The sequence below is a fragment of the Platichthys flesus genome, chromosome 23 (assembly GCF_949316205.1).
Source record: "Platichthys flesus chromosome 23, fPlaFle2.1, whole genome shotgun sequence".
Taxonomy (NCBI): Eukaryota; Metazoa; Chordata; class Actinopteri; order Pleuronectiformes; family Pleuronectidae; genus Platichthys; species Platichthys flesus.
Window position 1 is genome coordinate 5742518 of NC_084967.1, and position 12686 is coordinate 5755203.

The 12686-nt window shown below is 42.1% G+C and overlaps 1 protein-coding gene across 2 annotated transcripts; it reads right to left on the reverse strand.

Moving 5' to 3' along the window:
• Positions 1-571: 571 nt before the first annotated feature.
• On the reverse strand, positions 572-10809 carry LOC133948672 (protein mono-ADP-ribosyltransferase PARP12-like). 2 transcript variants are annotated; one of them, XM_062382585.1, is made up of 13 exons: positions 10365-10809; positions 8679-8814; positions 7004-8078; positions 6866-6916; positions 6632-6758; positions 6075-6240; positions 4361-4469; positions 4167-4263; positions 4002-4080; positions 3075-3205; positions 2409-2560; positions 1872-2166; positions 572-1427 (listed from the first exon to the last, which is right to left on the reverse strand). In XM_062382585.1, the coding sequence occupies exons 1-13, from the start codon at positions 10637-10639 to the stop codon at positions 1373-1375; spliced, it is 2748 nt and encodes a 915-aa protein (XP_062238569.1). In that variant the 5' UTR covers positions 10640-10809; the 3' UTR covers positions 572-1372. The 2 variants fall into 2 exon arrangements, with proteins under 2 accessions (XP_062238569.1, XP_062238568.1); XM_062382584.1 differs by having other exon boundaries at positions 572-2166; positions 10365-10808.
• Positions 10810-12686: the final 1877 nt, after the last annotated feature.

Sequence of the window (12686 nt, forward strand, 5' to 3'; positions counted from 1 at the left end):
GTATATATATACAGTCCATGGTCTCTCAGTACAACTACAGAGAACTTGGGGGAGAAATGTTTATCTGAATATGTAATGTTGTCAGTAGTGGATGGCAAATGTTAGATTTGTGAGGGAAGTGAGAGCTGTCTGCCGGTTTGATGATTCTCTGTGCATAGTTCAAAAGCAGCTCAATGTGGAAAAGAGAAACGCTCACAGGTTGAGTGTGTATAGTAATGTCTTAGCATTAAATATAAATCACAGTCCGGCAATCGCAGGCAGAAGATATAAGGTAGAGGAACCGTAGTGACATCCCATCATAACAAGCAAATGTATTCACACTGTAGCATGTTGGGAAACACAACAGGAGGTGGATGCTAGTGTATATGTTGTGTGTGTCTGTGTTTGGGGGGGGTGATTTGCAGGCCTAATGTCTCATGTCACAGGAAGCACTGGCAGCCATATTGATCATCATTCATTCCCTGCCTCATTTCACTAAGAGCCCGACACGACCGCTGGTGGCATTTTCAATTCACTTAAGAGAAAGAGAAGAGAGAGAGAGAGAGGAGACAGACATTATAATGTGAGACAGTTTTCCATTAAAAATTACATTTATTTTTAATGCACAACAGTGTTAACGATACAATATTTTCAGCGACAGAGGAATCATACTGTGAATGACTACGCATTATCTGTAGGTTTCGATTTCAATAATCAATAACTGCACACTTTCATTGAGTCAAACTAAATCCAATGACATTTTGGGAAAGCAGCCATCGAGTTAATTTTTGAATTGACGAGAATTGATTGTCGCAGTGTGCAGCAGCATCACTTCATTCCACGATGACTTCGTAAACTATCTATTGTGAACATGTTTAATCGGATGTATTGTTTAACATTTCCTCAGCACATCTATCAGAACTGCACTTGTGTTTGTTACTTTATAAGTGTTCAAAACAATGATGGTTACAAACTATTTTAAGGTGTTAAGAGTGGAAATTCAAAAAAAATTATATGCTGCAGAAAAAAGGTCAAATGTGTGGCAAAGGTTGTAAAGTTATAACAATGAAAACTTAATCAATCATAACGTATTCAAAGCCATGGAAACTGATGCAATGAAAAACTGCCAAAGAGGAAATCGAGAGACTAATAGCGCCTCACTGAACAATAAGCACCATCAACCGTTTACAAACTATTAACATTTGCAATTCACTGGTTGATCAGCTCAAGATTTAATGCTCACCCGGTTACTGTAAATCAATTTCCTGTGTGCCCACTACTGTTTCTATCCATGTGGTTTATAATTTGAGTTTAACCAAGTTAATCGACTCCATCGCAGGCTTCATAAACTCCTCAGTACACACTTTCTTAGTCAGTTCCTTACCATTTTAAATCATTGCATCAAATCATCCAAAGCATTCTGCAGGAGCTCCTTCAACTCTCCTCTCCTGTCAAACAAAAAGGATTTCTACTATTGCATGATCCATTCACTTCAACTTGGCACCTAAGCAATGACACAGGAATCAGACTTTTTCTTTTCGGGTAGAGATGAAGACGATGCAGAGCGTGGGTACTGGAAGGTGGCTGACTGGGAATTGTATCTCAAATTGCTGGGTTGGTTTGAAGCTGTGTTAGGCTGAGCTGATGTGCTGCGTACAAAACTAGGTACAGTGTTGACGTACGGGTTGGTAGCAGGCGGGTGGTGTACTGTCTTGCTGGGTTGGTTTGCAGCTGTGTAAGACTGAGCTGATGTGCTGCGTACAAAACTAGATACAGTGTTGACGTACGGGTTGGTAGCAGGCGGGTGGTGTACTGTCTTGCTGGGTTGGTTTGCAGCTGTGTAAGACTGAGCTGATGTGCTGCGTACAAAACTAGGTACAGTGTTGACGTACGGGTTGGTAGCAGGCTGGTGGTGTACTGTCTTGAGGTCTGAGGTCTTGTACTGCAGCAGGTACTCGGGGTAGATTTGTTGCCTATCGAACACGACGTAGATAGACGGGCGTGTGACGTCATCTACGCAGCTGTCATAGAGGTTTGCGGGGCTGCCGTCCTTGGAAGGAGGGCGGCGGTAGACAGAGGAACCTTTGGTGAAGTCTCCCACCAGCACCCGTGAGATGAACATGGATTTGACGTCAGAGTCATCGGTGTAGCTGTGGGAGTATTTGGCGTCGCGGGCAAAGTAGCTACCTGTGTTTGGAAACAGAGAGAGATGGCAGATTTATGTTTTAATGTTACAAAACATAATAATATATGTGGAAGGAGATTAAAGCTGCTCATGCAAGTAATAAAATATGGTTACAGGATGTTTTTTCAAGCATTAATTATCATGTTATGGGAGTGTAAAACGTTCATAACTTCCCAGTGCCCAACATGTTTAAAACCAAAGATATAACATCTTGAAGCCCTGGACAAACTCTTCTTCATCGCACCTGTGCCGAAAGCAGTTCCATGAGTTCCACAGATCCTCCAGTCGAAGTTGGTGAGGCAGATGGCATCCACGTGTACGGAGTCAGTGCCATGGAAGAGATTTTTTTCTTCCACGTTGCGTCCACCGTTGTTGGTCCTCATCTGAGTCCTCTGCCTTTGTTTAGGAATGAAAAAACATTAACGCTAAGGTTGGTGATCCAACGCACCACATAGAAGATGGCCTACTCAGCTGATATCCTCTGACCAGCAACAGTTTAAATGTGTCTTTAAGTTTCTCCATGTCTATACTTTGATTCGTTTGTAGCCATAATATCAACACTGACATGAGATGCGTAAATGAAGCTAGTGCATATTGATACACTTTAAGGTCAGATGTGAACACACGTATTTAGAGCTGCCAGATACTTACACCACATGTAAACAGGGCCAAAAGTAAAAGTAAACTGAAAGAGAATGTCACTGCAGCAGCGATCTAGTTACCTAACTGAAGCTGACGTTGTAAGGTGTGTTCCACTTTTCATTTGCAGGAAGAACAATGTGGCAGTTCTACTTTCAAAGGTTAAATAACAAGACCGTGACGGGGACCAGAACGGAGGCAATAACAACAAAGAAGCTAAACTCACAACAGATCAGAGGAAGTGTTTGACGGATAAGTTCACCATACGTACAACTGAAAGCTTTCCCACAGCGGTTTGTTCTGAATCCTCTCGATTGTGACGATGTCAAAGCCTCTCATGGTTGTAAAGAACATAGCTGCGATCTTCATAAATTCCTGTGAGGTGCGCTGCAGGGAGACTCGCTGGAGAACAAAAAACACACAGCACAGAAAAAGATCTTTTCCAAGTTCTCTTGAAAAACTCAGAGGCCTGCTGCCTCTGAGTGTGAACACAACTTTGCCAAATCATCATCCTCTTCTAATTTGATAGGGCTTTTTTTTGTGTGTATATTGTTACATTTTCTCTGATGAACCCAATTAAAAATGCTTCGATTCAATAAAAGTACAAAGGAAAAAACCCTGTGTTGTCTCCAAAAGATTCTAGTTTTGTAGTACCTCCCCACTAAGTGAACAAACTGCAATTTGACTTCAAAGTAAAAGCCCAAAGTTAGTTTAGTTGTTGTCATGCTTTAAACCCAGTTGAATTATCAAGCTTTTATCTTGAAAAGATCTGAAGACAATTGTTTGAGGAGCAGTCTGTAAGAGGTCTAAGGCTCTCTTTGCAAAAAATTAGATACAATCCTCTTATCTAAGCTATATTAACAGTGTAGAGAGCCTAAAATTAAATATATATTTACATAAACAGACGCCATTGAACCATATCGATCGAAATCCTGTTTGTTTCCACAGCTTGCATCTGCAATTGATCACTTACATACAAAACTGTGATGTCACCTTTAAACGACTATACAAAAAAAACCTATGCATTCACATAAGAACTGCAAGCAAGAGAAGGGGGAGCCTTCGTCCAGAGGACCCCACGTGAGGAGGATTGGGTTCCTCCTCATCTGCACCATCCACATAAGAAATAGTTTTTTCTGTATTTCTACTGGAATACTAAGATTTGTTCAGTTGAAAGATGAGATGTATTCAAAAATACCTTGTATCCTGTTGCAGGAATCTGTGTCTTGTCCCAGTGGTCTGGTATAGCAAGAAAGCTTGGTTGATCCAGAGGCCTCCTGTAGACACACAGCAAACAAAGGTGAGTTTGTCCACGTGGATGTAATGTAAGGCTGACACGCTATACAGTTGTTGTTGTGCGTACCTTATTCTCTTTGCTTTGACATCGGCTGCAGAGACGAACCGGGGCCGTCTCCTCACGAGTCTCTTTGTGCCAAAATGGTTGTTTGTTTGTATCATGTCTGAGATTTAAAAAAGAAAGGAAAAAACCTCCTTGTATTACCACCTGGATATTTTATAACTGTTAACATCATGCTCATTTGCATTATCTCTGTTTACCCTGGAAGCTGAGTGAATACGACTGGGAACCAACGATGAAGTCCACCACGTCACTGGGGTTGGCCAAGAACCTCTTCTCCAGCTCACTGCTTTCCATGTCTGTTGCGGGCTGTGTTTACCACAAAACCAGGAACAATCAGGAACAACTTGGTCAGCACCAGTCCAGTAGTCAACATGTCACATGCATGCGCAACAAATACACATATATATATATATATATATATATATAGACCTGTTGGTCTATATGCAAGTGTGTTTCATGTGTCCTACTGACAGAGCGTCACATCTCACAGACAATTTGTGTTTATTTGCTATTAGTTTCTTCTCTCTTCTAGTATTAAAGTAGTATGAATATTTGATTCCATTATTCATGTGTATATTTAATTGGTGGGGGTATTGGACACAAAACACAGTAACACACAAACAGACAATAAGTGTAACAAGGGAGTTAAATGTGGAATTGAATCTATAAATAATATCAATGAAAAAGTAACACAATAAAAAAGATGAGATCATTGGTTTTGATGGGAGCTGTTCCTTGTCTGAGCTGAAGGTCTAAGGACAGAGAAAGTGGTTTGCTGTACAGATAGTGAGGCCCCTTGAGGCAACGTTTGGATTTGCGATGTCGAGATCTATAAATAACAGTTATTTGACTTGACTCTGCTAAATTGTCTTTTCACCCTGGTTCTGCTCTATGTCTATTGAGAAACACAGTCACATTCATTGTAGGCCCCCCGAATCTGCCAAAACTCCAGATTTACACCATAACTGTCCATGTGCTGGTGAAAAATACTGTTATCTACAACTTAAGGTGATGTTCTTATGGGATGGGGAAACCTGGAGGACAACTGATCGGCTATAGTTGAAGCAGCTCCACCACTTTAAAACTGTCATATTCTGCTCAGAAGTCCAATGTGGTGCATGACAAATTTTAAATTGATGGAATCTGGATACAATCTGTGCTGCTGCTACTAATCTCTTCCTTCAGAGACGCAGCCACATAGCCTCTCTGCCTCTTTGGATTTGTTTGTGTGGATGTAGACGCATAAAAGTAGAGGATTAAAACTTAAAGGGTTAGCAGCTCCAGTGAGAGAATACAGCAGGGACAGAAGAAATGTCTACTGTAAACATAAGACGGGGTAAACAGACTCTAACTAACTGCTGGGTTACGTAAGGCCGCGCTGGTTGTCAGGTCAGTGCGGGTTTAGTGGATCATGAGCGGGAAAAGAAGAAGTGCAAAGTTCAGTCCTGGTGTGATCTGTGTTGTTAATGACTGCAGCGACAGTGACACGACAACCGTCAAAGTCCACATGGACCAAAGCCAGTGCAGCGCCAACAATCGAGTACTACATACGAAAACTATCATAATATACATATGTATATATAATATAAATATAATCCTCACCCCAGACTAAGAATGAAGTGAAAAGTAGTAATTAATGGCCACTAATCGAGTAATGTATAGCATCATGTATTGAGCTGGGGGTAAGGTTAAAGAGCCAAGGGGAGAGAGGGCAGCACGTCTCAGCCATGTCTCTAAAAAATATCGGAATATCAAAGACAGCCTTGTATTTGCCGGCGTTTGTATTTGCCGGAATTCGAACAAACCCGTTTGAACAGCCGTTACTCTACTGGTCGTTGTAGCCGTAGCATCCAAGGAACATTACTGGCATTTTTCTCACATCCTGACAAGGAGTCTGAGTTAGTTACTCACGGATGAAGTGTACACGTTCCACTTTGCGAACTCATCCTCCCAGTACCAGACCCACTCGGTGGTGTGGAGGTAGCTCGGCTGAACCAGAGAGTTACAGGTGGAGAGTCGTCGCACTTTATTGGGTCCACAGGTCATGATGTCAAAATCGACAGGATCGGTAGTACCACTATTGAAAGAATAAGAAAAGTTATGGATTAAATCAAGTGAACTATTGAGTTACACCTAAATGTTAGTTTCCTGAAACATCTCACCATCACAACACAACTCAGAAAAAGGTCTAATTTCATCTAAATATTATTACTTTTCTTTCCGGAGTATGAAAGTGGAAATATTGATTGTATTGATTTAAATAGTAAGGATTAATTTGTATAATCGCACCTTATTAATTTATCATTAAGACTGCATGCAACACCAGTGTGCATATATCTTTAAGACCTCATATGGCATCTGCGTCTTTATACCTTTAAGACCGGGTGCGAAATCTGTGTGAATATACACAATGTCGTCGTTTGAGACTATTGTACAATCTACAATTACAATTGTAGAGCTGAGGGTACCTGTGTGTTTTTGTGGGGTCACAGAAGTCCTTTTCAATCGCCTCATTTTTGGGCAGGGCGGTCCACTCCATCCCCTCTTTGACCTGCCACCTGTACGGCATCTTGTCGTGATGTCTGAAACACTTATCTGAGGACACATCGGTAATATGAACGGTTTAAGTGATGCCTCATCGAAGCCATGAGCAGGCAAAGCACCAGTATGTTGCTGATGTTGATTTCCCATCGATTACTCACCCTCGTGCTTACAGTGTCCTATGATGAAATGCATACAGATCTCAGTTTTATCTGAAGGAAACAAACGATATGTACAATGAGGTTTTGTGTTGATTAGAGACAACAGGTTGAATTTATCCTGCAGCTGATGAAGTTTACCTCTGCCAGGCCATTGTCTCTGTCTCTTGCTCGGGTCATCGTTGTTGGTGTTCGGCCGCCGCTGATAGTTGCCCCTGTTCCCCTGGTAACCACCTCTCACCCCTGAGCCTCTCATCTCTCCTCCGAAGCCTCCGCTATGTCCCATATTGCTTAAGAGAGCCATGGTATCGAAGTCAACGAGGCGTTCTAAGGAAGAGGATCGGTGCGGCTGTTGGACGCCACCCTGGTTTCCCCTGTTGGCCCTGTTGCCCCTGTTGCCCTGGTAACCACCTCTCACCCCTGAGCCTCTCATCTCTCCTCCGAAGCCGTCGCTCTGTCCCTTATTGCTAAAGGGATCTAAGTCATCGAACTCAGCAAGGAGGTCACCAGAGGAAGAGGATCGGTGCTGCTGGAGGCCACCCTGGTTTCCCCTGTTGCCCCGGTTGCCCTGGTAACCACCTCTCCCATTGTCGCTGCTCGCATCAGTGATGGAGGAAGAGTTTGGTTGTCGCTGCTCACTGTTGTCTTCGCTCAGTCCGTCTTCTGTGTACAGATCTAAGTCGTCGAAGTCGATAAGGCAGTCACTAGTGGAACCGGATGGTTGAAGCTGATCAACGTCCTGGTTTCCCCTGTTGCCTCGAATTCCAGTGTTGCCCGGAATTCCCCTGTTGCCCTGTATTCCCCTATTACCCCTATTACCCCTGTGGCCCCGGTTTCCCCTGTTTCCCCTGTTGCCCCTGTTGCCCCTGTTTCCCCGGATTCCGCCTCTCCCCCTGTAGTACTCGCCAGTAAAGTTGGCAGCAGCATGGCCGTCACTGGTAGAAAAGCCCGGTTGCTGCTGTTGACGATCTCCCCTTTGGCCAGACAACCTTAAAGCCTCTTTGTTCCTGTAGACAAATTTCAAGGAGTTGATGATTTCGTCAGGCACATCTCTCTCCTTCAGGATCTTCAGTGGCTGTGGAGCACTGAAGTTGTGAGTCCTGGAGCAGGTGCAGTTCCCCTTCAGGTACCGCTCACAGATGTGCAGTCTTACGCAGTCAGCCCCGGCCTGACACAGGCCAAACAGGCCATCGCCGTTGTTGTAATCGTGACATATCTGTCAGAGGGAGGACGAGACAAGAGGAAAAGGGTTGCTACATCCAGTAAACAAAAACAATAAGGATTTATTTCAGTGAACAACTCCTTTATGTTATCCAACTAAACATGAGACCTGATCAAGTCAACAAACTGGTAACTACGTTTACATGGACTCATACAATCTGACTACTGACCCTATCAGAATAAGAGAATCAGTCTGATCATGGTGTTGACATGATTTGCTAAGTGAATATTCCCTTCATATTCTCATGTTAGAGAGCTTAACATGATTATGACTCACACCATTACATTTGCCAGTTCTAAAAGTCCAATCTGAAATAGCTACATGTAAGATTCTAGCATGCACCGTGTTTTCTTTCTAATTTTCCCAAAGTGTCGTTGAGGTGCTGGTAACTCTCGTACGTCGATGTTTCAAAACCCATTGAAATGAGAATAGGACATTTTGATGTGTTTAAGATGTACACATCAACATAATGCGCAGACGTCAGAATACTCCACACATGTCTTTATCTGATTGTATTTTATTCATTTTTAGTTCAGATCCCCCTGTGGCTTATGAACCTACGTGGATACACCTTGTGTGTGTGATCAGACTTACATCAGGCGTGAGCGAGTGGTCGTTCTGCAGCAGCAGCGTGCACAGCTCTGTCCGGCTCAGGCTCTCCACTTTGTGCTCCCTCAGTACCCTCACATTGTGCTCAGAGTTCAGCTCATGGGAGAAGAGGCATCGTCCCCTGTCAAAAAAAACAATAACACACAAAGACCCAGAGTTTGATTGTTAATACACAGTGGACATTTCTGTTCAAAGACCCCTGGAAGTGGGGGATCGGAGTAGTCTGCACTACCCCCTACTGGCAAGGGGTGTAACTGCAATGAAAAAAAAGTTTAACATTTTGAGAGTAGTATATGTTTTCTTATTTTTTCATATTTGCTTACATTTTTAGAACATTCAGTGCATTTCTTACATAAAAATGTAGAATGTGTCATTGGCTAGCTAATGTGAAGTTCAGCTTCTGTCAATTGGAGAGAATTTTTCTTTTAAACTGGTAAAAATTCATACTAAAATCATGAATGTTGCAGCTCTACATTTAATATGACATCATTATACAAACTGTGTTCATGGTGTGTCTTTACTCCTAACTCTAAAAGACTTATCAACACCAAAAAGGTTAAATGTCACCATTTTATCAGAGCTGTGAGCTTAGAGGCGTCTGTGTAGTGGAGTGAGGGAGTCTTGGCTGACAATCATTATATTTCAGCATATTTTTCACACCAAATAAATAATTAGAAACAAACTTAATATTTGTTTTCTATTTGAACATACATACGGGTGATCAATAACTAAATGACCGAAACCATCTTCAGAAAAAAGCACGTACTTTGACTTTCAGGTTTGGTCCATGTCTCATCCAATAACAAGGAGGAGGCTGTGTTTATGGCCTATACGGCCACCAGCCATTAATGGAGCCAGCAAGATGTTTTGGGCTTCACTTTTTTTGGGAGCTGTTTGTACATCAATCTATAATCACCGACAAATGACAGGAAAACTGACTCAAACTGTTCCCTTTCAAGGAAATAGTTTGGAGTCTTTGGAAACACGTATTTACAGCATTTATCTTTTTGTTTCTAGTTATGCAAAGATTTTAGTTATGTGTAAATTTGTAAAAAAAAAAAAAAAAAAAGTGTAAACAGATAAGCTTAATTCGGCATTAAGAGTGCCGTCGTGCCTTTCCTCTTTATATACAGTCAAAGGTTGCAGGTCACAACTGTTACGACATTGTTTGCTAACCAACCTGACAGCTTTTTCTAGAGTATCATTCTTTAACTCTCCACTAGAGGGCGTCAATTCCCCAACAGCATGAGGATATTCCATAAATTGCGTGGTTCTTAAACTTCATAAACTTTGAACATACCTAAATCAAAAAGAAGATCTGACAATCACATTCCAGCTGTTATGTTAAATCGATCCTACACCATGGATGCAGACTTTGAAATGAAAAGTCAGGAAACGTCAAGTGTCAAGGCCTTTAAATCCAGGTCAACACGGAAGGCAGCCATGATCCAGTAAACTGGGACAAGGAAACGAGCCTCTGACGATTCCAAAACACACTCAAGGGGACGATGGCCATTATCTGAGCAATACTAATAACTTCAAAAACAATTCGGGTATCTCTGGAGTACATTTCAGTGCACAACACCAACAACAGGCCAGTTTGAGGTTTTTCGATCGAACCTCAAAGTGGCCCGAGGTTTGTTTAGAGTGTAATCTAACGTGTTTGTTTACCTGAGCAGGGTGAAGGAGCAGACGCCGCTGAACAGGACGTGTTTACACAGGTGGAGTCTCGAACATGTCCCCGGACAGTCCTTGGCCCTGCACAGCTTCAGCCGGGTCCTGGCCACCACCACCTCCTGGCCTTCTCCTCCTCCACCTCCGAACAGGAGAAACCTCTTAGTCCTGATGATCTGCGACACGTTGGCGAAGCCCACGTTGCACAGTTCCTCGGAGTCCACCGCTCCTCTGTTGGCACAGATGAACTTGAATATGTCCGACTCCTCCATCTCTGTCTGGGGTTCGTCTGTGCTCTGTCTGTCTCCCTGCAGAAGTCGACGTACAGCCTTTCACGTACAGGGGGAGGATAGTTCACTGTCGTTTCCGAGGAATAGAAACCGAAACTGAACTATTCTCAGCGGGGACTGATGCTGCAGCGCCGCACCCGTCCACCAGGGGGTGTCAGGGTGTTATAGGACTTCATAAGAACTGTGGTTTTCCGTCTGTCCTAACACAGAAACAAGAAATGTGTCTTATTAATATACATGTTTCATAACTTATTGCAACAATACTTAGTAAAGGCAAATGTGTAACTATTACAATTATATCAAATTAAATCATATGAAAATATATAAAAACCCATATATATATATTTATACAGTTCTATAGTTTTGAACTTCTTATTTCTTTTTAGTGTTGTCTGTCTGTCTGTCTGTCTGTCTGTCTGTCTGTCCATCCACCTGGGGATTTAGAACAATGTTTAGATATAATAAAAAATATTGTACGGCCATTTTTAATGCGCAAACTCACTGAAAAATATGTCAACTCCACAGACTATTTTAATGCTTTAAATTCTTCTAAACCATGTGATTTTATTAAAAGTAATGTGAAATCTATTTTTACCCATTAATCTAAATGCTCTCGGTATTTACTGCCGTCCGTTTTCTCTTAAAGTGTCTGATTAACGTGTGTCTTTTTACGCCTGGCGTGTAGGATTACATTTGTCACTTTGTTAAATCTGATTACTGTAATCCCATTAATGTAATCTGTCAATCCCAGTTTCTAAAAAAAATCGGCCTACTTCACAGACAGAACGCATCTTGCCCACACTTTGTCATGTTTTAGTGAAAACACTGAATCGGATTCAATACATCTAAGGTTTTATTCCCACAAAGATAACATACCAGCTGCACCAAGGAGAGAACTAAAAATATTCAATTTTTATTTTGCAGCTCAAATACACACACAAGCTAAAATGGATATTAAAAACCACTGCAAGGAAATTGGTGGGAGCGTTAAAGTAAATGGAGCATTTCAAGTTAAATGTTAAAGAAATAGATTTTTTTTTAATCTTACTTCTGCAGCATATTCCTCAGTCGTATGTCATCGTATCCGTCCAGTTATTTATATGTGATGCTGCCAACTATCAAACAAACAAGGGGCGATGAAAATATAAAACCTTGATGAAGGATAAGCAACATGATAAAATCTCATTTAAACATTTAAGCCAAATCATTGATCAGTCCTGTGAAACATCAGGATGTATTCATCATCCATCAGCATCACTCATCTGCATTTACCTCGGAGCACATTTCCCATCAGCCTCATTGCTTCCTGCCCCCAACCCCCTCCTCTGAGAATCTATACATGCTGGAAGTGACTTTTCCATAATTCTCTTTTGCCCTTTACTCCCTCCGCCTGTCTGCTGTCACCAGAGACTCTGATGCTTTAGGTTTCATTGCCGTGGAAGAACAGCATTCTTTCTCTTCCTGTTTGGTGCTGTGAGGCAATCCAGACTCACTGACCTGGAGGCTGATGACAGTTTAGTAAGAACTCACAGCCGAGCATGATAAGATACATTACACATTATCAAGAGGTGTTTAGTTTGAGTCCGGGGACCCTTGTCATATGTCAGATGCTCCCACAGGCCACGAGGGGTCAGGCTGATGATATCTGTTACCAGGTCTCCACACAATGAACACCCATGGGAAACTTTAAACCAACACTTTTGACAGTACTCACTGCTGATTAATGTTTGGACCCTAAACATCTTATAAATGCTCTTTGTTGTTCTTCTTACTTGTAAATGTCCTATTTTCACAACCACACACAGCAACATTAGCATTCATGCTGAATTGAACACTGGGTTTACAAAAAAAACAGCAGGTTGAGGGAAATTTGAACGAAAGAGAGTATACTAAGATGGACGATGTGTCTTCACTTCCTCCAACAATCCAGAAATTGAGCGAACATATCCTGTATATGAACGCCACCAACTTCTGGGGAAGACATAATTTGGAGCCAGACTCTGTGCAGTAGGATCCAGGGATGGAGCTG